This window comes from Bufo bufo, chromosome 9, assembly GCF_905171765.1.
Source record: "Bufo bufo chromosome 9, aBufBuf1.1, whole genome shotgun sequence".
Taxonomy (NCBI): Eukaryota; Metazoa; Chordata; class Amphibia; order Anura; family Bufonidae; genus Bufo; species Bufo bufo.
In genome coordinates, this window is record NC_053397.1 from 152,195,789 (window position 1) to 152,222,922 (window position 27,134).

At 40.6% G+C, this 27,134-nt stretch overlaps 1 protein-coding gene across 1 annotated transcript in view; it reads left to right on the forward strand.

The window, feature by feature from the left end:
• Window positions 1-26,789, forward strand: part of EMP1 (epithelial membrane protein 1) — a 30,410-nt gene extending 3,621 nt beyond the window's left edge. The window contains exons 2-5 of the mRNA XM_040407637.1: window positions 19,035-19,145; window positions 21,734-21,836; window positions 22,208-22,351; window positions 25,790-26,789. Coding sequence (XP_040263571.1) covers window positions 19,068-19,145; window positions 21,734-21,836; window positions 22,208-22,351; window positions 25,790-25,944 — 480 coding nt within the window. The 5' untranslated portion in view covers window positions 19,035-19,067 and the 3' untranslated portion in view covers window positions 25,945-26,789. The remainder of the gene's footprint in view (window positions 1-19,034; window positions 19,146-21,733; window positions 21,837-22,207; window positions 22,352-25,789) is intronic.
• The last annotated feature ends 345 nt before the right edge of the window (window positions 26,790-27,134 follow it).

The window sequence follows — 27,134 nt, forward strand, 5'->3', positions numbered from 1 at the left end:
ACTATAAATTGGATTCAGTGACCTACTGACAGACTTGCAGGGAACCCCCCTGAGGTCTGCAGGGGAGCTTCCTCACCCCTCTGCAAACCCCTTGGGCTCTCCCTCTGGGGAGAGTCCATACCTTTTACTGTTGAGCTCCGTGCCTACACCTTGGGTGGCAGCCTGGGTGGAAGCCAGTGTACAGAAAGGCATACCCTCAGCCTTGGCTGAGGGTTGCCAAGGACATATCCTTGGCTTTGGCTGAGGATTGCCTTTTGTCCTGGACCCTTCCAGGAGCCTTCGGGTATGGAAGGACTAGGAAAGGTTTATGGGGGGGCCCTTCATCTTATGGAGAGGGCTCAGATAGACCGCAACCTAGTGCACATTTTTTTGTGTGGCACTCTGCATGATTTTGTTGCATGATTTTTAATTTAAAAAAGTCTTTGTAAGGGTCTTCATATTTATTGAATAGGGCAGCACTGAGATTGCTAATGGGAGTCTGTCAGTTTTATATTGGAAAACTATTGGCCTAGGTTCATCCAAATAAACCCCCAATGTAATGCTAGTGATCCTACTACTAATAATAATTTTTCTATTAAATTCATATTTTGTACAAATTTTGTACACTTGATTTTTAATGAAAATGTTATTCTTATTTATTATATGCAGCAAGTGAATAAAGGCTGATTTATTAACTAGTATTATGATTATGTAAAGTAAGTATTCATTAAAATAGCAGATTAAAATGATAAAATACAAGGGAATGAGGGCAATCATGTGAAATAAGAAGAGGTGGTGGGCTGCTTAGTTCTTGCAAAATGTACATCACTGCTTAGCCATAGACAGTGTAGAAAATTGTGCTTCTGGCATCTGAATACGAAATGTTAATATGCCAGCTATGTGATATAAAGCTTGCACCATAATCACTAGAGAGACGTCTTCCATACAGTAGCTTACATGTATGTACCAATGTGCTGGTGATCTTGAATGACCTAATTAATGAAGCCATGGCTAGAAAAGTACATACTGACCACACCTATTATCAGACACTTCATGATGAGTAACATTCTTTATTAAGGTGTGATAAAATGCAGGTTTATTACTTAGAATGAAGTAGATAAACGTACTATAAAGTAAAAAAAAAATCCTTTTGGCCTAATCTGTATACACATTTTTAACCATAAATATCCAGACGTCCTGAGTGATAGTTCTTAGACATCAGCTATTCCATTTAATTGACTGCATAATGTGACTGATGGCCCCAGGCAACTCAGTGCTATTCATAGCGGGTATGTGCTGAAGACTTAAGTGTACAATGACCCCAGGGCTACAGCAATCTCATTATGAGCACTCTTCCCAGTGCACTGATATTATAGCAGGCAAAAACATGTATCTGAATTCTTTGTCAGTATAGATATGGAAATCAGACAATCCAAGCTACTGTTTTATTATTTGTCATATCCCTCTAAGACAGTGATGGCGAACCTATGACACGGGTGCCAGAGGCGGCACTCAGAGCCCTCTCTGTGGGCACCTGCATCCTGGAGAAAGTCTATGATGTACCAATATGCCTTAGACTTTTCCTGCCATTCATCAGCCTAGGGCGCACTATGAACGGCACAGGCAGCGCACTGAATGTAGGCAGGCTATTATAGCTAAATTATGAAGTACATGGAAGATTTACTATATTGGACTGTTGTATTCAGGGTAAATTGCCATGTTGGCACTTTGCGATAAATAAATGGGTTTTGGGTTGCAGTTTGGGCACTCAGCCTCTAAAAGGTTTGCCATCACTGCTCTAAGAGATTGAATAATAAGCTCACGGTGATTAGGCAATGAGCATTCCAGTGGCTATGACGTTGGTGCTGGCACATCCTCCCAAGATAGGTTGGGTTGCTTAGCATCTTGTTTTTCAATACACAATGAGTCAGAGAATTGTAAATCTGACAGATGGGTGGGGTGGGTTGCTGGTGTGACATTTCATGCTTCTTATCACACAATAGTTATACATTAATTGCATGACTTAAGAATTCAACTCCACTTCTCCAGTCAAGAGAATATTATTTTTGAAATGACAACATCATGATCTGAAGAGGCCTGACTCCCAGCAGCTCCACAATCAACTGTTTGAGGAAGCCAAGGCACTCTCCGGAGCTCTGGTGAGACCGCAGCCTCTTCACAGCTTACCATGATTAGCACTGTCCATTGGATTGCAGATGTGCTTGCTCTTGAAGATCAACCCCATTTACTTGAATGGGACTGAGATGTGCCTAGGCCATGTGACTGATGAATGTAAGATCATATGGCCCAGAAAGAAACCATGGCCTCTTCATCCAGCTGATTGGCAGTGGTGCAGGAGTTGGACTCCAACCGATCAGATACTGATGACCTATCCTGAGGATAGGCCATCAATATACAAATCACAGAACTACCTTTATTACTACAATTTTTTTTTTCACGGCTGGTTAGCAAAAGCTGAATTACGAAACATGTCATGGAGAGTACACCTTTACAACAATTGGGTTAAGTCCAGATGTGGAGATCATAGTACCCACACTGCAAATCTGCAGAAATGTACGGTACAAAATCCCATCCTCATGTAGTAGAAAAAAAATCTTCATTAAAATTTCACCATTCGCAATTGCTTTGCGAAGATGCCTTGCAAAGATGCATACTGCTGAAGCAGACCACACTGCCGGTTCAAGGACATGAACGCTGTGTGCACAGTATGCATCTTCGATCATCTGTATGAAGCTGAAGATGTGCGCATGCATCGTTCTACAAGACAAATATGCAAGCACGAGATCTCAGGGCTAGACCAGAAGTCTAGCACTGTTAATCTAAGGGGAGGGGTGTGTTTTGAAGGAGAGGGGCATCAGTATGGAGCACCATAACGCTGGTACCTACAAAGAAAAGAAAGATATCGTTTGAATCAGCTTCATCAACCCTACCAGGCTATATGTCTGGTTGTATAGGGTTGACCTGGTCACAGAGCCTCTTTAAGTCTAAATGCCTACTTCACAATGAGATTGTTTATTGTAATAACTTTGGAAATGTACACTGTATTTTAGGATATAGGTTGAGCAGTCACATTGCCTGGGCAGTCCTACAGTCCATCTAATTTACTCAGCAGATAATGTTTAGGAGATGCAGGATTTGTGGGATATATTAATCATTTGCGTGCACAAATTGTACTTCACCACTTCAATGTTGTGAAAGTCACGCTTTAAAATACAGTTCGAGAGTCCTCATATGGACTCCTTCCCAAATGTGAAGTAGTGGTCCCACCTGAGGAAAACGTAACAGTGCTGCACTGGTAATGTGTTCAAATATTGCTCCAGCTCTCACACCACCTTCCTGGTGCACTTCACCTGAGTCACGGATGGTCAGCACACTCCAAATCCTCCTTGTGGCACCAATTTCACATGAGTGATACGGATTGTGTCAGGATCTGTTCAGGAATGCAAAGATGATGCTTGAAAAACATACACAGACCCATTGAAATGAATGAGCCAGCTCATGTGAAAGAGCCCTAAAGCAGAACTAGGAGAAAGAAAGGGATCACAACATTTTAATGACAGAGGCCACCTTGTAACCAGGGTAGAATTTTATTAGCGACTCACAAACATCCACTTTAAAATCCAGTGCTCAGACATTAAAAAAGGCACCACACATCTACCCAGCCCTAGGTTTCACCATGTTGGCCGTTTTTTATGGATCCGTTGTTCTGTTTTTTGTTTCCTTTCCGTTTTTCCGTTCCATTTTTCCGTATGGCATATACAGTATACAGTAATTACATAGAAAAAATTGGGCTGGGCATAACATTTTCAATAGATGGTTCAGCAAAAACGGAACGGATACGGAAGACATAGGCCTAGTTCACACGAACGTATGGCTTTTATAGTTTTTTTGCAGTCCGTTTTTCACGGATCCGTTGTTCCGTTTTTTGTTTCCGTTGTGCTTCCGTTGTGTTTCCGTTTCGTTTTTTGGTATGCCATATACAGTATACAGTAATTACATAGAAAAAATTGGGCTGGGCATAACATTTTCAATAGATGGTTCCACAAAAAGGAACGGATACGGAAGACATACGGATGCATTTCCGTATGTGTTCCATTTTTTTTGTGGAGCCATTGACTTGAATGGAGCCACAGAACGTGATTTGCGGGCAATAATAGGACATGTTCTATCTTTCAACGGAACGGAAAAACGGAAATACGGAAATGGAATGCTTATGGAACACATTCCGTTTTTAATGCGGAACCATTGAAATGAATGGTTCCGTATACGGAACACAAAAAAACCGGCCCGTACACTCGCAAAAAAAAACTATCGTGTGAACTAGGCCATACGGACGCATTTCCGTATGTGTTCAGTTTTTTTTGCAGACCCATTGACTTGAATGGAGCCAAGCACCATGATTTGCGGACAAGAATAGGACATGTTCTATCTTTTCACGGTACGGAAATACAGAAATACTGAAATGGAATGCACACGGAGACACTTCAGTTTTTTTTGCTGAACCATTGAAATGAATAGTTCAGTATATGTACTGCATACTGAACTTATAAAACGGACAGTATACTGAACGCAAAATACTGTCGTGTGCATGAGCCCTAAGGGTTTATATAGTTGACAATATATAAAACAATAACCAATAAAATATTTAAACATAAAACATTTTTAAAACCCACTCATTAACACATCATGTGTGCATTGTTGTTATCAATGTACCATATTTAATACTTATTATATTGTCACTCTCATGAAACATTATCATGATTATTTTACATCTATCCTGTACCAATATGTAATTATTAATAGTTTGCTATATTAATATATATATATATATATATATATATATATATTGTTATTGTTATGCCCTTCACTGGAACTAAGGACCCTAGGCTAATTCATGAAAAACAGCCCCATAGCATTATCTCTCCTCCACCAGACAGCTGGCATAATGCAGTCAGGCAGCTAATGTTTCATTCACCAAACCAGACTCATCCATCAGACTGCTAGTGATTTGTCATTTCACAGAATTCATTTGCACTGATTTTGCCGCATTTACAGGGATGCCTGTGTTGTTTTTTTTTACTTGGACAAGCTTTTTAAGGACTTGTTCAGACATTGTAAGTTGGTGTCTTCTATGTTTCTATAAGTTGCAATATCCATAGAGATGGCATAAACATATTGTTATATATAGCAATATTTATATAGAAAGAATCATATGTTATGTCTAATTTATTTTGTTGCCAGGAAACATTACTCAGTACTGCCAACAGAGGACTTGTTATTGGCATCTGGGATTTCATAATGTTCTAATTTTCCTCTGATTGGTAACCAAACCTTCAATTCTTACATTGCTCTTTGGTGTCAAACTCATGAACCATGTTTTGACAAGCATCAAGAAACAAAGCATGTACTTACATATGGCAACTGTGGAGAGGTAGATTAGTAATTTATATATGACTAGCTTGTTGTGTAACAAGATCAAATGAATGCCATGATATTTTGCTTAAGGTGATTACTCTTCATCGCATAAAATGCTTGGGATAATAGAAAAAAAAAGTGAAATGTTTCCTTTCCATAAATTAAAGAGGTTGCCCCCCCTAAAAAAATGTATCCCCTCTCTACACCTATCCCAGCACTCGGACCCCCACCAATCACAAGAGCAGGGGTCTCTGAGTGCCCTAGCAAATGGAGTGATAGTCATGCATGTACACCGCCACTTCATTGAACTCTATGGAACTGCCAAAAAGAAGCCAAGTATGTACTTAAATATTTCTAGAAGTCCCATAGAGATGGTTCAGAGTCTATACCATTTAGATATAGGTGATAATATTGTAATGTTAACAATTTTTAAGAGTTTAAAAGTCTTAATGGCTAATCTTTTCTTTACATAAAGAACTATTTCACAGATATTTTTCATGTTTGAACATAAATCTCTGTTGCGCTCACAATATATTCATACATCATATACTTGGTATTTATATGCATTCATTTTCAAACTGCACTAAAAAGAATGAAACCTGAATGAATTACTGCTATGTACTATGACTGGAGATGCACGTTATCGAAAGCACAAAGCTGAGAGATGGGTAAAGCTGAGTGACCAAACCCTTCAGAGTTGGGTGTTGGCTCAGGCTTAAAAGTCTAGGAAATGCTCTGCACAGCAGTCAGATCTAGCCAGGCAAACATACAGATGTAGCCAGTGCTATTTTGACTCCAGACTCGCTAGAATGGTCTCTTTAACACCAATTGTTGTATTGCTGTAATGTGATTCTGTTACGTGGGAGATGAGCGGTTTTGAAAAATTCTATTTGGCTGCTTTGCCAAACTTCAACAATAAATTAGATTAGTTACTAATTACTTCGCAAATCGCTTTCCATTATATGGAGCGGGCACAATGATGGAGAACACTGCGTTCAACGCTGATTTGGGCATCTGTGACTCACATTAAGCTTTTCAGGGGTTAATCAGGGGTTACAAAAACTGAGCAGGAGCTGAGCAGATTGATAAATAGTTTTGTTTAAAAAAAAAAAAAAGACTCAGTAATTACAACTTGTAATTTATTTATTCAAGCTTCTGCTTGTTCTGGGGTTAGAAAACCAGTGGTGGTCCAAATAAGTGACTGACGGCTTCCTTGTATCGGTGTGCATACACAGATAGCTTTCAATAACTGATAGGAACACCCACAGGACCAGTAAGGATAGAAAGAGGAATGTTCCACTGTATCTTTCCCCACTAATCTATATATCACTCGGCTCCTCCTGCTCTATAACATGCTGCCTCTAAAAAATGGCCACTCGAGTATTCTTATATTCCGCATTAATTCACCATAGAAGAGACTATCGGAATAAGCCATGTAAAAGTGTAACACAGTGAGGTGCAATTAGTAGCCGGAGAATGTTTAGGTGACTTGATATCTATGAGATTTGCGCTGGGACATCCTGCCTATGGTATTGGTCAGCTCTCCATGTAGAAGGGAAATATTCAAGGTAGGGTACAGAGCCACAGAGCACCTTGTTCCTTTGTGTTCAGTGGAGACCCTATATAAGTCCAGCTTCTGGATTGATCTGTGTTCTGGTAGATTCCAGGACATGCACTGAGCCCTGGCTTTTGCTGACGGTTGGAAAAAATCTTCACTTTACTTACTAACAAATCAAGATTTTTTAATTGCATATAACACATTACAAATACCCTGTAATTATACTTTGACTGTCAATCACTTAGTGAGAAAAAATTCCTTTGTCCCCTAATTTGAAAAAAAAAACAGCTGTGACAAGCTTAGCTTTTCAAATTAACAAAGGACCCTAAGATATGAGAGACACCTTGGACTATTTAGAACTCAGTTCAAGCCCAAAAAACTATGACCACATGTTTGCTAAAATAAGTCTTCCTCTCTAACAGCCCTGAGTGCATTTCTGTCATTTTCAAGATGAAAGGATGGATGCCCAAGGCTACTGTATCTGACTATAGCTGGCTTCCACAGTGGAGATGATTCTCTGAGTAGGATCATTTACAAGATGACTACTGTCATAGTGAAGACAGAAAGGAAAAATCAACTATTAAATAAATATAAGGAGGATAATATTATATTTTATGTAGTCCAATCATGTTATTAGAGAGACATTCACAACTACTAAACAGTTAGTGACAAGCCATGTGTCATGTTATGTCCCTTAGTCTGAATTGTCAACTGTTTAAATGAGAATGCTATTCACTGCCCCATTAAATAATGGCACATTATGTACGGAAAAGTAAATTATCAGTCATTTGTACTGGTAAATTGCATAACTTCCAATACATATTATCCAGCACGAGGGTAAAATCCAACAGTCAGCTTTATTAAAGACACATATGGACACACCAATATAACTTTATGAGGGAAATCCTTACATATTCCAATAGTGAGGCATTTACTGGGGCATGTACCATACAGAAACAACATAGCTGGTCCAACATAAAGGGTTATGAGTCCCTGGTACACTTCTGGAAATACTGTGACAAAGTGACAGTGACAAATTCCGATATTCGAAAACACTTTGAGATGAAGAAGGTACGATTCATATTGTCTCCAGTAATAGATTTTAGGCAATAAATGACTCAATGGCAACTTGTTATATAGAAACACACTGCACACATTTCTTACTTACATTTACAGACTTTTAGCCACCTCGTAGCTTAAAGAATAGCTGCACTTTCAGATAACTTTGAAGAATAATTTGCCTTGTGTGTATGCATGAGTAATAACACCATATCAAGCCATCATATGACTTGTATCTGGCATTTTTTACAGCTTTTTTACATCTCTAATCCTCAGTTGTCCTAGAGATGATTGCTGGAGACAAGCTGCTATCATGTCTCCCTATAGAATGCACATAGAGGCAGAAGATTCTCCTTCCTAACTCTCTCTCTCTTTCTCTCACTTACTCAAAATCACAGTAATGACATGAATAAAGCACTTGGGATGAGACAGAAAATGTATATTACCTGCTGCAGTGTCTGAGCCTATCTCTCTTAGTGCAGCTCACTCCTCCTCTCCTCCTAGAATAGAAAACCGAATCTTTGTCCTGAGAGAAGGAAACCCTAGCTTGTCCTTTCTGTACTTCCTGCAGTTACTCCCAGGAGACTAAATATTGTTACAATACTGATGTTTCCTCTAATATCCACTCTTTTCAATGCTTTCCAATACCAGGTATCTAGCATTACACTGCAAACTATAATGAGGCTGAATTTTCAGAAATAATTCTTCAATGATCCACTTTAGGGTGGTTTCACACACAGCATTTTGTGGCAAAGCCTCAAGTGAATCGGATGGGGAAGAGAAGTATAAGTCTTCTCTTTACGTTTTTCTTTTCTTCCCAACCCACTTCTGGCTTTGGCTCAAAAAAACAATCAAAACTGTCACAAAAAATGATGGGGCACATTAATTAAGTCTTAATAGGGCTCTGCAGTGGCGGTGGCTCCTCCGGAGTTATGTAGCGGGTCTCCCCCCCCCCACGCCACGCCCACTTTTTTAGACCTGACCTGAAATGGGAGAAGTCACAGATTGCAGCGCAAAGGAATTCTGCACCGCAATCTGCACCGTAAATACGCCTAATTTTGGTGTATTTCTGTTTAATTAATGAGCCCTTATATGTGCCACCAGCCTTACCAAGTTCTTGCCCGATCACATATTGTGGATGTATTTGGTTTGGTGACATAGAAATCTGAATATGCGAAAAGGAAATACAGGGTCTTCCTGGCACGCAGAACAGACTCTGTGGAGTTTAGCTGCTCTATGTACAGGAGGTACTAAAAGCCAGGAATGACACATCTTGAAGAATTACTTCTTAGACCTCATGCACACGACCGAATGTATTTTGCTGTCGGCAAAAAACGGATACGCAAAAAATACGGATGACGTCTGTGTGCATTCCGTATTTTGCAGAACAGAACAGCTGGCCCCTAATAAAACAGTACTATCCTTGTCCGTTATGCGGACAATAGGACATGTTCTATTTTTTGGTGGAACGGAAATACGGACATACGGAAACGGAATACACATGGAGTAACTTAAGTTTTTTTTGCGTTCCCATTGAAATGAATTGTTCCGTATACGGTCCGTAAAAAAACAGAAGGGACACGGAAAGAAAATGACAGATGTCAAATAGTGTCGGACAAAATAACGCTGCATGCAGCATTTTCCTGTCTGGCGCTATCAGTGTATAGACGCTAAATATATGTGAAGGAAGCCTACTAAATAATAAGGCAATTTGGCAATTAGTATTGATTAAAAAATACTCTATTCTATGTACTGTATGTAACTTCTTTTCAAACCTATGTGTCTCCATGATTATACACTTGCACATAGTCAGACGCTGCATTCATGCTATTTTACTCCTTCTCACAGCCTTGGTGTTGCACGGTAACTGGACTGGACTTCAGTTTATTGGTAATATGTGAAAAAGCACCATGAGCAGGGAAATATATTCTGTAAAGTCATTGCAATTTAATGAGAGGACGGGAGAGCAGTGTTCAGACATGTCTCTCAACGCACATGGGAACCACACGTGTGAATAGGTAATTCTAAAGTATGACAAATTGCTGGCAACACCTACATCTGTGAAGACTTGTATTGTCATTTAATACAGGATTGTACCTGTCACATGAAGATGACGGACATAAATGTGCTATGTATAGATATGGTCAGTTAACTGTGGATGTACATTACCGATCTCTGCCCTCCTCTGTAGTAGCAATGCTTAGGATGCCGTCACACACTTCATATTTTATTGCAAAAAATTAGTTCCATTCATTTGAATAGGAAGGCGAGCACCTGGCTTCCTGCAAGCCCGATTCAAGTGAACGGAACTTGGCCTTCCTTAGGCCTCCTGCACACAACGTTTTTTTTCCCCTGTTTACGGGCCGTTTTTTGCGTTCCGTATACGGTCCATATACGGAACCATTCATTTCAATGGTTCCGCAAAAAAAACGGAATGTACTCTGTATGCATTCCGTTTCCGTATTTCCGTTTTTCCGTTCCGTTGAAAGCTAGAACATGTCCTATTATTGCCCGCAAATCACGTTCCGTGGCTCTATTCAAGTCAATGGATCCGCAAAAAAAACGGAACACATACGGAAATGCATCTGTATGTCTTCCGTATCCGTTCTGTTTTTTGCGGAACCATCTATTGAAAATGTTATACCCAGCCCAATTTTTTCTATGTAATTACTGTATACTGTATATGCCATACGGAAAAACGGAACAGAGAAAAAGGAACATAAACGGAAACACAACGGAAACAAAAAACGGAACAACGGATCCGTGAAAAACAGACCACAAAACACTGAAAAAGCCATACGGTCGTGTGCAGGAGGCCTTAAACTGGTGCACAGTGACCTACTAACCATCAGCAATTTTTTGAGACCTACAGCACCTCTGAGTTCAAGAGGCCCCCTGAATACAAAGGGATTCTGGGCCCAGACACTGACACAATAATAGACCCCAAAGGACCAGTAGAAGACCTCATTTGGAGCTGACTTACTTGCCAATTAAGCAGATGATCATGAACGAACTCTCCGAATTATTTACGATAATTGGCTTGTGTAAAGGTGAACGAGCATATGAAAAACGATGTAAACAGCATTCTACCCAGGAACAATGAATCTGTATGGGGATACGTGATTGTCCCCACACAGTGGAGGTGATTGCTGCCTGTAAATGCAGTCCTCATTTCCTCTGACAAGCGGGTAAATATCAGGAAGGATCAGTTCCTTCCTGACAATTGCCCGCTCAGTTGGGGTGTGTAAATACGCTATTATAGATATGTCCTGTGTGTTCAGTGATCTTCTGAAACTTACAACAGAGTTTGAGAAGTTTTTCAGAACTCCAATAAATTTTGTTAAATTACAGGAATTTAAAAAAACAAAAAAGAAGGCTTAGTCATCTGCTCAGTCCCCTGCAATCCGGCGGCATCCTTTCCTGTGGACATGGTTTCTGGTGCTGCAGCAGTGACTTCCCATTCTTCCTGCTGCGATGATGTAGATGACAACCTCACATGACCGCTGATGACAGTGACTGGTGCAGCAATCATGTGGAGTATTTGATGATGTCATCACTGCAACACCAGAAACCAAGACAACCAGAAGGAGCAAAGCAACAGCACTGGAACAGCGGGAGATTAAAGGGGTTTTCCATCTCCGACACTGGGGCATATTGCTAGGTCTGATACGTGCGGGTCCATTTCAGAAGTCCCATTAAAATGAATGGGAGGAACACGGGGAAGCTCAGCCACCACTCCATTCACTTCTATGGGGCTGACAGAAATAGCCCAGCCATCCTTTGGCTATTTTCGGCGCTCTCATAGAAATTAATGGAGAATGGCAGTGCATGAGCGGTGCACCCTCTGGAACTATGCCGGCTTTGTTCTAAGTATAGATGTGGGTCCCAGAGGTGGGACCTGCACCTATCAGACATTGGGGGCATATCCTAGCAATATGCCCCCAATGTCTGAGGTGTCACAATACCTTTAAGGCTACTTTCACACTGGCTTTCCGTTTGTGAGATCTGTTCAGGTCTCTCACAAGTGTCCAAAACGGATCAGTTTTGTCCTAATGCATTCTGAATGGAAAAGGATCCGCTCAGAGTGCAACAGTTTGCCTCCAATCCGTGTCCATTCCGCTTTGGAGGCCGACACCAAAACGCTGCTTGCATCGAAACGATGAAACTGAGCCAAACGGATCCGTCCTGGCACACAATGTAAGTCAATGGGGACGGATCCGTTTTCTATGACACAATCTGGCACAATAGAAAATGGATCCTTCTCTATTGACTTTCAATGGTGTTCAAGACGGATCCGTCATGGCTATGTTAAAGATAATACAAACGGATCCGTTCTGAACGGATGCAGACGGTTGTATCATCTGAACGAATCTGTCTGTGCAGATCCATGAGGGATCCGCACCAAACGCGAGTGTGAAAGTAGCCTGAACTGTTAGAAGTATTTTTTTATTTTGAAACATTCCAGGCATTTTGTAACCTTTTTTAGGTCCTGGAAAACCCTGTTAAACGTGGATGTGAAGGGGGAGCCCTCAGAAACATTTCTTCTGGTGGGGTCAAGACCCAGTCTGATATTGAATATAGCTTTTATCAGCAATGCTTCCTTTAATAGCTGATCTATTTCTCTGCTTAGTCTGCCTATGACGCATTTGACAGAACTGAAGTCATTGTATTTATTCCAGATTTATATTTTGCCTTAATGCTTGGTTCAGCACAGACAGCTTAATGCTGTGGACCACATGCAATGCATTTCAGACAGTATAATTATTTTTTACCTTCAAATAACTTAATTTCTGAAAATGTTATATCTGCGTCCATGGAAGAAACAAATTGTATTTTTTGTCAATATTATACCATCCGTCATTTTCTCAACTTCTTGCAATGTGGCGGCCCACACCCTTTGGCAAGTTATTGCAGAAACCACTGGCCTTGGCCCAGCACAGATTCAGGCTAAGGTGTGGCATATAAAATACCTCCAACTCTTGTAAAGAAAAAAGCAAGAAAAACAAGCATACAAACTAAATGTATAATTACTTCTTGCTAAAACGAAGCCTGACTCTGTATTTCTGATATCACCACCCAAAATATATCATTTTCTTATTTTCCAGGTTTTTATGAGATCGTCTTACTCATTTATTGGTAGTGTTGTTTTCTTTTGCTTTTTTCGCTAAAAAATGTTTTCGTGGGAGGTTGTCACTGCCCAGCCTTGTGTTTAATTGAAAGAAAACTCTGCCTCATCTATTTCCACAGCCCTACCTATTTCATTACTTTAAGAACAGTTACCCTCAAATGTTGTGTTGATTCAGACATATGTAGTAAAATCCTACAATGTGGCGTATAAAACATGTCACCAACCAAAATGTACCCTTAAAACAAACCTGTCACTATGTAAACGTAGCGAACTCTGCATGTTACAGAACTGAGGAGCTGAGCAGGTGATATATAGTTTTATGGGAAAGGATTTAACAAAACTTGCAATTTATACATTTTAAATTCCTGCGTATTCTGAGCTTTGGAGTCAATAAGGTAGTCCTATCAGTGAACTTTCTGTGTATGAACAGCGACCAAGGGCTGTCAGTCACTGACTAGACCACCTCCTTGACTCCAAAACCCAGAATGAGCAGGCAATTAAAGGATTTTTCCCATTACAGACATTGGGGGCATATCGCTAGGATATACCCCCGAGGTCTTATAGGTTTAGGTCTCACCTCCGGGACCCTCACCTATACTTAAAACGGAGCCCTCAAAATTACGGAGGGCACACCGTGCATGCATGGCCACCCTCCAATCATTCCTAAGGCCTCTTGCACACGACCATATGTATTTTGCAGTCCGCATACGGATGACATCCGTGTGCATTCTTTATTTTGGGGAACGGAAAAGCTGGCCCCTAATAAAACAGTACTATCCTTGTCCGTAATGCGGACAATAATAGGACATGTTCTATTTTTTTGCAGAACGGAAATACGGAAACGGAATGCACACGGAGTACCTTCCGTTTTTTTGCGGACCCATTTAAATTAATGGTTCTGTATACGGTCCCCGAGTGGACACGGAATGAAAATATGCTTGTGTGCAAGAGGCCTAACGGAGAGACGAAAATAGCTGAGCAGCACGCTGAGCTATTTTCAGAAGTCCCATTGAAATGAATGGGAGGCGCACAACGCAAGCGCAGCCACCACTTCATTCACTTCTATGGGGCTGTGGGAAATAGCAGAGACAGCACTCGGCTATTTTCTGCAGTCCAATAGAAATGAATGGAGGGAGGGAGCGCATGCGCGGTGTACCCTCCGGGACTTTCCACACTCTGTTCTAAATATAGGGGCCGGTCCCAGAGGTGGGGGCTATCGATATGTCTCTAATGTCTGAGATGGGAATAACCCTTTAAATGAGTAAAATATACTAAATCCTTCAACACAAAACCCTATTCTGCTCTATAACAAGCTGCCTTTATCTTAGACACCATCTTCAACATGACGGGTTCCCTTTAAAGGGGTTGCGTGCTTTGGACAATGCCTTCTTGTCACAATTGTTGACATTGAGAACATGGCAGAAAGTGTCCAGTTCCCCTGTAGCAACACATTACGTAGTTGGCTTTGAAGTCGGTTGGCCTTCTGAGGGACACATTTTAAAGACAGTCTTTGAAATGGCACCCACTTTCCATTAATTCAGAGATCACTAACAGGGTACTTGAAAATGTGTTATCTATAACGGACACCCCATTTTTATAGTTTGCATGTAAAGCCGGCCAAACACTTGAGACAGTGTTCATTTGGCAGACGATTATCTCTCTTGGTCCCTATATTCTGTACATGTATTCTCAACTCTGCATTGTGATTAGAAGGGGTAGAAATCCACTGCCAGACTCCAGGTCAGAAGGATCAGGAATGGAAATTCAACATGTCCTACCTTTCTCTCCCTTGACATCTGCCATCTGAGTAGAATCAGGAGGCCCCTATCCTATACACATTAGATGATTGGCCAATCCTGCTAAAATTGACAGGTTTGGCCAACATACATCTAATGTGCGTGGCCAGCTTTATATGCTCTTGTATTATATGCAAATGTTTGTATTTTTGCTTTGCCAACACTTGAAAAATGAAACCATCCCTTACTCTTGCCCATTAAATGACAGCAAATAGCAAATCTGAGTAGAACAATAGTGAGAACGTTGCGCATTTACTTTCCAGATAAGCATGAAGAGGCAAGATGAGTGTTTGACCTGGCTTCCAGTGAAGCTTACTTATAGCTATAATCATGGCCTTAGCGTGCAAAGGGATAAATCTATTTACTCATCAAACTAGTGCGGTTTAGCGAATAGCTTTATTGTGTACTGTTAGTTATAGACATTCATTAGTGATAAGCGAAGATCCAGCGCTAATGGATGAAGTGACTGCGAAATGTTTGTTTTACTGCCATTTTATGGAAAATTGATTCGTTACCACTAGGGATGAGCGAATCGACTTTGGATGAAACATCCGAAGTCGATTTGCTTAAAACTTCTTTCTAATACTGTACGGAGCAGGAGCGCCGTACAGTATTAGAATGTATTGGCTCCGATGAGCTGAAGTTCGGTTCCAAGTGGTACTTTGGAACCAAACCCAAGTTCAGGAAATGTTTTTTTACAGTACAAATTATTAGAACAAAGTTTTATGCGAATCGACTTCGGATATTTCATCCGAAGTCGATTTGCTCATCCCTAGCTACCACGAATCACAAGGAAATTCGGCTTCACATCAAATTTTTTCTGAAATTTCCTGAAATGACCACCAATACTGGATTACAGGAACACCTGGAAACAAGCAATATATAATGTGATGAAATATTAATGAAGCCAGCAAAGGAGGTAATATGGACAATCACAATACATTAGTAAGTGCCTTATATTAACTTTCTCTACATGATAAATGCCATTTGCCGAAACTAGAAAAATTCTCTACATACAAACTGATTGGAAATAATTCCTATCAAGAAATCAGTATTATATAATATTGCATTGTCCTGGGTGGAAAGTTCATGGATGATCAATATTCAACCTCATATGTGTGACATATGTGAGATGTTTTGAATGTCACAAATGCAATGCTACTTTTAGTTTCTTATTTCTAGTTATATATAAACTATAGAAAAAGTTGAGTAATTTTGTAAACACTCTGCATTAGAGTATCAATTAAAATACAGTGCTGCATTCATAATTCTGCTGGTTGATACTGGAAACAAGTTTGTCAACACACACACCAGTGAGAGCTTAGCTGAGCTCATATATGGCAATGTTTTTCCATTACCAGATGCTGTAAAAAGTGAAAACCAGAGATTTCACATTGAACCAACCAAGAAATACTAGTAGGCTTCAGCTCTAAAGTTTGCAAAATTGTGAATGCACCTCTGAAGTATAATCAGGAAGTAAGTCAGGATCAGTACAAGATAAGTAGTGCAAGGTATATACAAAGTTATTCAACTTTTTATGTAAATTTAAAGACGGACATATGCTTTTAGTGGGGTAAAACATGTTGATTTAGACTTGCGTTTTAGTTAGAAAATGTTACATCATTTTGGTTCAATCAACTGGGTTCATCAAAGATAAGGCATCATTGATCCCTGTGAACAAGGATGATATCTGCCAATATAATCCTGTTCATGTGGAACTCTTGTCTTTGCTTTTCTACAGTACAGTCTGTACAGATTAAATGGGTTGTCCCATAAAAACCCTTAGGGGGTCATAAACTATCCCATATTAGGCGTATTTCTGGTGCATATCTGCGACTTCCTCCCCCTCACACCAGGTCTGAAAAAGTGGGTGTGGAGTGGGGGGGAAGGTGGTGGCAGTAGGCCCGTCTGATTCATCATTTTCTACAACTGTTTTAGGTGTAGAAAATGGTCTAATTGCAAGCCAACAAGGAAGCTGGCTTACATTTAGACTGGCGCTGGATGTGCTGAAGTTCTGTAGAGGCCAGAGCCTCTTCATAACTTCGGCAGATGCACTGCCAGCTATAGGGGTTATTAAGACCAGTGTCTAAAACGCCGGTCTTTAGTAAATGAGCCCCTTATTCCCTATTTACAGGATACATGATATGAGTCTGATGGGTGGGGTCTGACTTCTGGTACCCTGCTGGTCACGAGAACAGGGGCTCCATGTTCCCTCATTTGAATGGAGCAGCTGCCATACATGCACATAGCTGCTGATAGATTAAACTCCATTGGACTGACGGAAATAGTTGAGAGCTGAACCAGAAAGTTGAATGGAATGGCAGTGTGTATGCATTACTGCTGCGCCATTCAAAGAGGGGGACACGGGGCCTTCGTTCTCGTGACTGGTGAAGGCCACATCAGTCGGACCCCACCTATCAGGTACTTATCCCCTATACTGTGGATAGGTATTGCCTACTAGTGAGTTGGACATTCTACCAAATACTAGGAGAACATACAGTACAAGTAAAACTTTTTAGGTGCAAGGATGTGTTGCCCTTTTTTGTATATCCAGCTTTCTATACCTTGAGTTTACTGTTGGACAACTGACTTTGTATAAAACCTATGAGGGTATGGGTGTGATGTGAAGAAAACAGGGATTGAGTCACATAACTAAGTACACTTTCAGTGTAGGAGGTGTGTCTGTAAATCACACATACCAGTGATGAAATGATACTACCTCACCCATCAGGACACTCCTTGAGGTTGCAAGTTCAGTTTTTTATGCACAATCTAGATCTCACTCAGCATTCCATCATTATCTGTCAATATGTGCCTAAGCCTTTATACTGCCATTCTTTACTCCCGTCCAGCAATTTGCATCTCCATCTTTTATTCTTTTTCCTCCATTTCATCTTTTTCCTACCAGTCTCATTCATTTATGGAGTGAACCACTGTAGTGCGCCAAATTTTCTTGCAGCTACTCCTGTCCTTTGGCTCATTCCCTTTATCTTAACCCTCATTGTTTTTCTCTTTTTTGGTTTTCTTAGGCTCCTACTGCATTCCTTTACTGTCATCTATTTTCTTAATCTGTCTTAAAAGGGTACTCTCATCTTGTAAAGTTATCGTGTATCACTGGGAAATGGCATAAGATTATGATCGGTGGGGTATAACCTTTGGGACCCTCTTGTATCCTGAAAAATAAAGAATTGCAGTCTTCTATGCAGTACAGGGAAGAACTGTAAGGGGCGCTAGAGCTGCCACCCCTTCATTCTGAGCATCAGTGGGTGTCCAGGCAGCCGGACCTCCCATCGATAAGCCCTATAGCATATCGTCAATGATTAGAGTAATATTTATGTAAGTACTGTACATCAAACATAGGATTCTGCTGCCAGGCTTAGCTCATGCTATAAGCAGACACTACATGCTCATTAGGTCCATCCATTCACAATAAACCATTTTTTTAACTGCATGTCATCTTTTGGGTTTTCTATGCTACATGACAAAGAATTATAATAGTCTGATACTTCACAATAAAGTACAATCTAATCATTTTATAACAGATATGCTATATACAACGCAAGCATAAAGATCCGCGCCTCTTCAGCATATGGCCAAGGCAGTTGTGGTTATTTAGCACAGTCATTAGCAGTGATGAGCGGCAGGGGCAATATTCGAATATTTGGGCGAATATTTGTCATATTTTCGAGGAAATCGTGATTTTAGCATTATTTTCTTGATTGTAAAAATCGGCAATCGGAAAATTTGAAATAAAAATTCGCTATAAGTAAATTTGCGATCAACACTACTCCTAAAGTCAAAGATATTACAGCCTTCTCATTGACCCACAAGCAAGAAGCAGTGAGGGATCATAGGTACTGATGAAAAAAAAATCTATAATATTCGCGATTACGAAGATATAGCACTATATTCTAGATATTCGCGATAAAAATCCACGATTAGAATATTCACGATCAACACTAGTCATTAGCACATCTTTTTGCTTTGCATCAATATGTATGACAGCGTTTTGTGTGACAGTATACAATATTTCTTCATTCTTAATGTCTGATCATTTGTGTTCTTATATCTCCTACAGGGCCTGTTGTGTTATCGCCAGTAATAAGCCAAGATGTTGGTCATCCTAGCTGCCATGTTCGTGGTTCATATTGCCGTCACCATCATGCTCTTTGTGGCCACGATTTCCAACGTATGTATTAATATAAGAGAAAAAATGTAATTGGTAGTGAGCTACTAATTTGTATGACAATGCCATAGACATACATAGAATCTGCAGAGAAAATACTTAAAAGAGCAATTTTCTAATTTTTAGAGACAAAGACTGATAAATAACATAAATAACTCCAAGAAATGTTATTAATCCAATCCTACACCCTAACATAACTCTGCATTCAAGGTGCAGGAGGGATATATGGAATGGGATCCCGCACCATACAGGGCAGACAGTGTAATTCAGCTGTCATCGGCTGCCAATGACTGGGATCAGAGATAACTACAATCCCAGTCATTTAACACCTCAGCCGCAGTGGTAAATATTGACCGTGGCATCTGAAGGGTTAGACAGAGGGAGGGCTCCCCCTCTGTTCTCTGATTGGAGCTCCCACAGTGACATTGTGGGGTTCAGATTGCTTATTATGGTAGCCTGGTGCCTTATGAAGGTGCCCAAGCCTGTCATAGTAAGATGCCTGTTAAGTCCGGCCTGCCCTGAGCTTAGTAGGAAGCCTGATAAAATCTCATAGATTACAATACTAATTTATTGCAGTCTATAACACAAGCAAACAGAAAATTATTCAAATACCCCAAGGGGACTAAAAAGCACAGTAGAAAACGTTTTAAAAATAAAAAAAAACACAAAAATATAAAAAATTAAAACCACTGCCCATTTTCTAATCTACAGATAAAAATAAATGAACAATAAAAAAAATAAACATAATTGGTATTGGCGTATCTGGTATATCTGAACTAATAAAATATAAAAGTATTTATCATGTGCATTGAACGCCATAACATTCAAAATGGCCAATTTGCAGTTTTTTGGTCACCTTGTCCCCCCAATTTTTTTTTATAAAAAGTGATCATCATGGTACCAATAAAAACTGCAATCCTCAAACAGCTCTGTATAAATATAATAGATGCAATGCAAAGAAATCAATTTTAAGGTTTTTGATGTTTTCAAAGTATTAAAGTATAACTGTTATTCTTTTTTTTTTTTTTATGGATAGGGGCAGTGATACTGACCATTTTTGTAATGTACTTTACTAAGGGTACTTTCACACTTGCGGCAGGACGGATCCGACAGGCTGTTCACCCTGTCGGATCCGTCCTGCAGCTGTTTCGCCGTGCCCCCGGGCCGCCGCTCCGTCCCCATTGACTATAATGGGGATGGGGGCGGAGCTCCGGCGCAGCACGGCGGTGCACGGCTTAAGGCCGCCGGACTAAAATTACTGCATGTCAGGTTTTTTAGTCCGGCGGCTTTCTCCGTGCACCGCCGTGCTGCGCCGGAGCTCCGCCCCCATCCCCATTATAGTCAATGGGGACGGAGCGGGGGCACGGCGAAACAGCCACAGGACAGATCCGACATGGCGAACAGCATGTCGGATCCGTCCTGCCGCAAGTGTGAAACTAGCCTTAGGCTACTTTCACACTAGCGTTGTTTGCTGATCCGTTATGGATCTGCAAAAAGGCTTCCATTACAATAATACAACCGCATGCATCCGTCATGAACGGATCCGGTTGTATTAGGTCTTCTATAGGCATCCTTCTTGAACACCATTAAAAGTCAAAGGGGAAAGGATTGTGCCTGCCAGATTGTGTCAGAGAAAACCGTCCCCATTGACTTACATTGTGTGCCACGACGGATCTGTTTGTCTCCGTTTCGTCAGACGGACAGCAAAATGCTGCAGGCAGCCTTTTAGTGTCCGCCTCCAGAGCGGAATGGAGACTGATCGGAGGCAAACTGATGCATTCTGGGCGGATCCTTCTCTATTCAGAATGCATTGGGGCAAAACTGATCCGTTTTGGACCGCTTGTGAGATCCCTGAACAGAAAGCGAAAATGCTAGAGTGAAAGTAGCCTTACTAAAATCGTAGCTTTCTATTAGAAAAATAGCTCTAAAGCAATGCTCCCTGTCTTCTATTAACTTAACTGTGGAGACATGCTCAACACAAGACAGGGATTGTTGCTTTAGGCTAGGTCTACACGACAACATTTGTCCCGCGACAATAAGTCGCGCGACAGATAGGGCACAACTACACTGCAACATTTGTCGCGCAACATTTTGTTGCACCAATGTCGCGCGACAATTTTTATAATGGCAGTCTATGGTGTCACACTGCAACAACATCTCGAATGGATTTTCTGCGACTGTTGCATCTCAGTCGTAGCATGTCGCATGTTGCAGTGCGACACCATAGAGTGCCATTATAAAAATTGTCGCGCGAGATTGGTGCAAGAAAATGTTGCGCAACAAATGTCATTGTGTAGACCTAGCCTTAGAGCTATTTTTCTAATAGAAATATATACGATTTCAGTCATTAAAGTTTATTACAAAAATGTTCAGTATCACTGCCCCTACACACTACAAAAAAAATGACAGTTACACTTTAAAATACAAAAACTTTTTTCATAAAAGTTGGTTTTGCATTCTGACACTTAAAAAAATAAAATCTGTATGTAGAACTGAACCTTCTAATGTTTCTTACAAACAATATTTCAATGGCTTGAGAAATACACAGATATGTGCAGAGACTTGTACTTACTTTGCTTATTGTATTTCAGGTTTGGCTAAAAGATGTACCTGGTACAACTTCATATGGTATATGGCAAGTGTGCTTTGAGGGGACTTGTAATACTATATTTGAAGTGATTTCCAGTGACAATCGTAAGTTACTGTTGTTATTTTTTTGTCTCATTGTGACATCACCAAACGTATGACTTCTCTAATTAGTAGGTTAGAGCAGAGTAGGTCACTTGTGCAGTAAATAGATGTATATTCTGGATTTTTCAACTTAAAATTTCTGTGCATATCACAATAAAACGATTAGCTTAAATGCATTCAAAATGTTTCATTTCTGTATGTTTCACATTTCTAAACATATGAATGACTGTCCAAAGAAATACAAAATAATTATATATTATCAACAGTGTATAGTCTAGAACCTGAATGCTTAATGAGTTATGCCTCAAATGGCAGGGCCAACAGCTCCTGTGCTTGTATATTGCCAGTCCGCTACTAATGTCCGTCTCTTTCAGAGCCGTCTATGAGGGCAGTGGAAGCTTTCATGATTCTGGCCATTATCTTCTGCTGTATAGCACTGATGTCATTCGTTGGGCAGCTCTTCACATTGGAAAAAGGATGTCGATTTTACATTACAGGAGCCATGATGCTTATCTGCTGTAAGTATACGGTGCATAACTATGACACTGAATGTCATGTTTCATTGTGTTGGGTCTGATCACGCTGGCATTTCTTTATTACAGTCTAAGGCTACTTTCACACTGGCGTTTTGGCTTTCCGTTTCTGAGATCCGTTCAGGGCTCTCACAAGCGGTCCAAAACGGATCAGTTTTTCCCTAATGCATTTTGAATGGAAAAGGATCCGCTCAGAATGCATCAGTTTGCCTCCGTTCAGTCTCCATTCCGCTCTGGAGGCCGACATCAAAACGCTGCCTGCAGCGTTTTTCTGTCCGCAATGTGTTGCAGAGCAAGATGGATCCGTCCTGACACACAATGTAAGTCAATGGGGACAGATCCGTTTTCTCTGACACAATAGAAAACGGATCCGTCCCCCGTTGACTTTCAATGGAGTTCATGACAGATCCGTCATGGCTATAGAAGACATAATACAACCGGATCCATCCATGACGGATGCAGGCAGTTGTATTATTGTAATGGAAGAGTTTTTGCAGATCCATGACGGATCCGCAAAAAGCGCTAGTGTGAAAGTAGCCTTTTATAGTCTGATCATTTCTCTCTGGTCAAATGTTCCATCATCAGAACTAGTCCTGAAAGAACACGCTTTTGTTGGATAATAGGAGCTTTTTAAAAGGCTGTTGGATGATAAAGATGTAACAAAACTAAATTGTATCTGCTTAGTCTTTGCTGATTCTTCATCTGTAGCTCTTTTCAGCTGATACATTTGACACCATTTAGGGTGGCTTCAAACAGTGTTTTTTGGAAAAATACCACTACTAATGTTGGTGTAATTTTTTAACTAAAGCCGGAAGTGGATCCAGCAGGAAGTTCAAGTCCTTTCTTTTATATTTTCCATTCCTTTTAAGCCCACTTCTGCTTGAAAGACGGACAAAAAAGAGCAGTGTTTTTCAGAAAAAAAATGCTGTGTGTGAAACCAACCAAACAGGAAATTTTGGCTTGAATTATCCTTTATTAGGCTAGTTTTTCAACTGTGGCAAGGCCCTCCGTCAGGCTGTTCCGACAGAGCACAGCCTGCCGGAGTTCTCCGGATCAAGCCTTGATGGATACTGCAACTGACTATAATGGGGTCCGGCAGAGATCCGGCCGCTACCTGGCAAATATACAGAGAACTGGCTGGACAAAAAGCACTGCATGCAGCAGTTTTTCTCTAGCCAATTTCCAGCATTCTCTGCCAGAACAGCCGGCTGCAGATGTGAAAGTAGCCTTGTGCACAGATTTTACAAGTTATGGCTTGGTATTAACTAGGATGCCCATGAAAAATAAGTGACTATCATTCATATTTTTTTATAGCATCTCAGATGGTTGTACTCCTGACATATATATAGAAGACTTCTTATATAGTTCTCATAGTTTCTAACATGGATAGCTTGGGATATTTACACTGAACAAAAATATAAACGCAACACTTTCGGTTTTGCTCCCATTTTGCATGAGCTGAACTCAAAGATCTGAAACATTTTCTACATACATAAAAGACCCATTACTCTCAAATATTGTTCACAAATCTGTCAAAATCTGTGTTAGTGAGCACTTCTCCTTTGCCGAGATAATCCATCCCACCTCACAGGTGTGGCATATCAAGGTGCTGATTAGACAACATGAATATTGCACAGGTGTGCCTTATTCTGCCCACAATAAAAGTCCACTCTGAAATGTGCAGTTTAATCACACAGCACAATACCACAGATGTCGGAACGTTTGAGGGAGCATGCAATTGGCATGCTGACTGCAGGAATGTCTACCAGAGCTGTTGCCCGTGCAATGAATGTTAATTTCTCTACCATAAGCCGTCTCCTAAGGCGTTTCAGAGAATTTGGCAGTACATCCAACCGGCCTCACAACCGCAGACCACGTGTAACACACCAGCCCAGGACCTCCACATCCAGCATGTTCACCTCCATGATCATCTGAGACCAGCCACCCGGACAGCTACAGCAACTATCGGTTTGCATAACCAAAGAATTTTTGCACAAACTGTCAGAAACCTTCTCCGAGAAGCTCATCTGCATGCTCGTCGTCCTTATCGGGGTCTGGACCTTACTGCAGTTCGTCGTCGTAACCGACTTAAGTGGGAAATGCTCACATTCAATGGAGTCTAGCACGTTGGAGAGGGGTTCTGTTCATGGATGAGTCTCCGTTTTCACTTTTCAGTGCAGATGGCAGACAGCGTGTGTGGTGTCGTGTGGGTGAGCGGTTTACTGACGTCAACGTTGTGGATCGAGTGGCCCATGGTGGCAGTGGGGTTATGGCATGGGCAGGCGTATGTTATGGACAACGAACACAGGTGCATTTTATTGATGGCATTTTGAATGCACAGATACCGTGACGAGATCCTGAGGCCCATTGTTGTGCCATTCATCCACGACCATCACCTCATGTTACACCATGATAATGCACGGCCCCATATTGCAAGGATCTGTACACAATTCCTGGAAGCTGAAAACATCCCAGTTCTTGCATGGACAGCATACTCACCGGACATGTCACCCATTGAGCATGTTTCGGATGCTCTGGATCGGCGTATACGACAGCATGTTCCAGTTCCTGCCAATATTCTGCAACTTCGCACAGCTATTGAAGTGGAGTGGACCAACATTCCACAGGCCACAATCAACAACCTGATCAACTCTATGCGACGGAGATGTGTTGCACTGTGTGAGGCAAATGGTGGCCACACCAGATACTGACTGGTTTTCTGACCCCCCCCCCCCCCCCCCCAGTAAGGCAAAACTGTGCCCATTTCAGAGTGGCATTTTATTGTGGTCAGTCTAAGGCACACCTGTGCAATATTCAGCACCTTGATATGCCATACCTGTGAGGTGGGATGGATTATCTCGGCAAAGGAGGAGTGCTCACTAACACAGATTTAGACAGATTTGTGAACAGTGTTTGAGAGTAATGAGTCTTTTGTGTATGTAGAAAATGTTTCAGATCTATGAGTTCAGCTCATGCAAAATGGGAGAAAAACCGAAAGTGTTGCGTTTATATTTTTGTTCAGTGTATGTTTTTTTCTTGATTTCTTCTTTTAATATATTTGAACTAGAAATAAGACAAGAACAGTAATGACAAAGGTCAAAACTAAGACAAACAGCTTTATACCAACTGCGGCCCTGACGTTCCATGCGCATGATTTATTTCCTGTACTTTGTCAGAAATAATTTTTTGACTTGTTCATGGGTTCATGATCAGCTCCATTCAAGTGGGGCCGAGTTACAACACTAGACTCTACTAGGCTGTATCTGGAAAATGACAGGCCGTTTTTGTAAGTAATTGATTCATGACATTAAACAGACACAAGTGGGCAGATAGCCGTTACATTTATTATATATACGGCATTACAAATATTAAGTGTGAGATAAGTACAGTAATCTGACTGCCATCTTTCTTTTTTCTTTACAGTCATTTGTATTCTTTGTGGAGTTTCCATCTACACAGCCAGATTTGCAAACAGTGCTTCAGGATTCTACCACGCCTATTGTTTCATTTTAGCATGGATCTGTTTCTGCCTCAGCTTTATACTTGGAATCCTCTATATGGTCCTGCGGAAGAAGTAATTGTCCTATAAGTCTGTATCTGCCCCACAGCCTGTGAACCGTAATGTCAACAGAATCCTCCAACTTGCCAACATCAGAAATGATGTCATAGACCAATAGTCATGATGTCATAGACAAAAGGGCATACACGGTGGGCATAGTCTATGAAAGACATAAAAAAGTTTCAATTGCCGCCATTTGGCAACGGGGAAGCCAACTAAGTAGTAAGCAACAACATGGTGCCTCACATTTTGTTATTAGTTTCCTAAATATTCTTTAGTCATGGCTAAAATCACAACTGTTGTAAATTGGGAGTGACTTGTGTCCTGCAATCAACATAAAGTCTTTCGTAATTTTAATTTATTTCTAGTGTAAAACATATTTTTGGTGCAAGATCTTTGTGTTAGATTACGTTATGGGGACACCATGTGGTATTGTCTAAGTACTGCATGTCCATGATACAAGCCCTCTTAAGTGCAAGACAAATTGAACAGAAAAAGGATTCTTCCATTTTGACAATTAAACATTAGTTTTCGGTTTTACCTTTGTGGTATTACATACAAAAAACAAAAGTAAGAGTAATATGCTTATTGATTTATCAGTAATATAAAGGCCCTTTTTCAGGAATGTTTACAAAGAATTACATTACCCTCAAAGTCAATATATAGCTATATGTCAGATATATTATGTTTTTTTATCATTGTGTAAAATGCTCCATTTCCCAGGTCAGACATATATACCAGTTTAACGGTGGGGAATGCTATACCTTTTATATCTAGCCATTTAGAGAAAAGTATTGTTGCTTTCTAAGGATATACTGTAATTGCACAGTGATGAATCATGTAATAAAGTATCACCAGACAATAAAGTGTTTCTCCATGTTTAAGTTGAGCTGTAAAATGATTAATAAAAGTAATTAAAGGAATATATCATATAGGGGTAATAAAAGGGGTTCCTAAGAAATTACGGCAAAAAGTCTAATGAGGTTCAAAAGCAAATGACACTGGGGACGTGCAGCAAACCTTTACAGCAGGGATGCTCAACCTGCGGCCCGCCAGCTGTTGCAAAACTACAACTCCCAGCATTCCCTAATAGATAGGCTGTACAGGCATGCAGCAAATTGTAGTTTTGCAACAGCTGGAGGGCCGCAGGTTGGACATCCCTGCTTTAGAGTCTGGTTACATGTGGAGGATTTGTTGCTCATTTTTCTG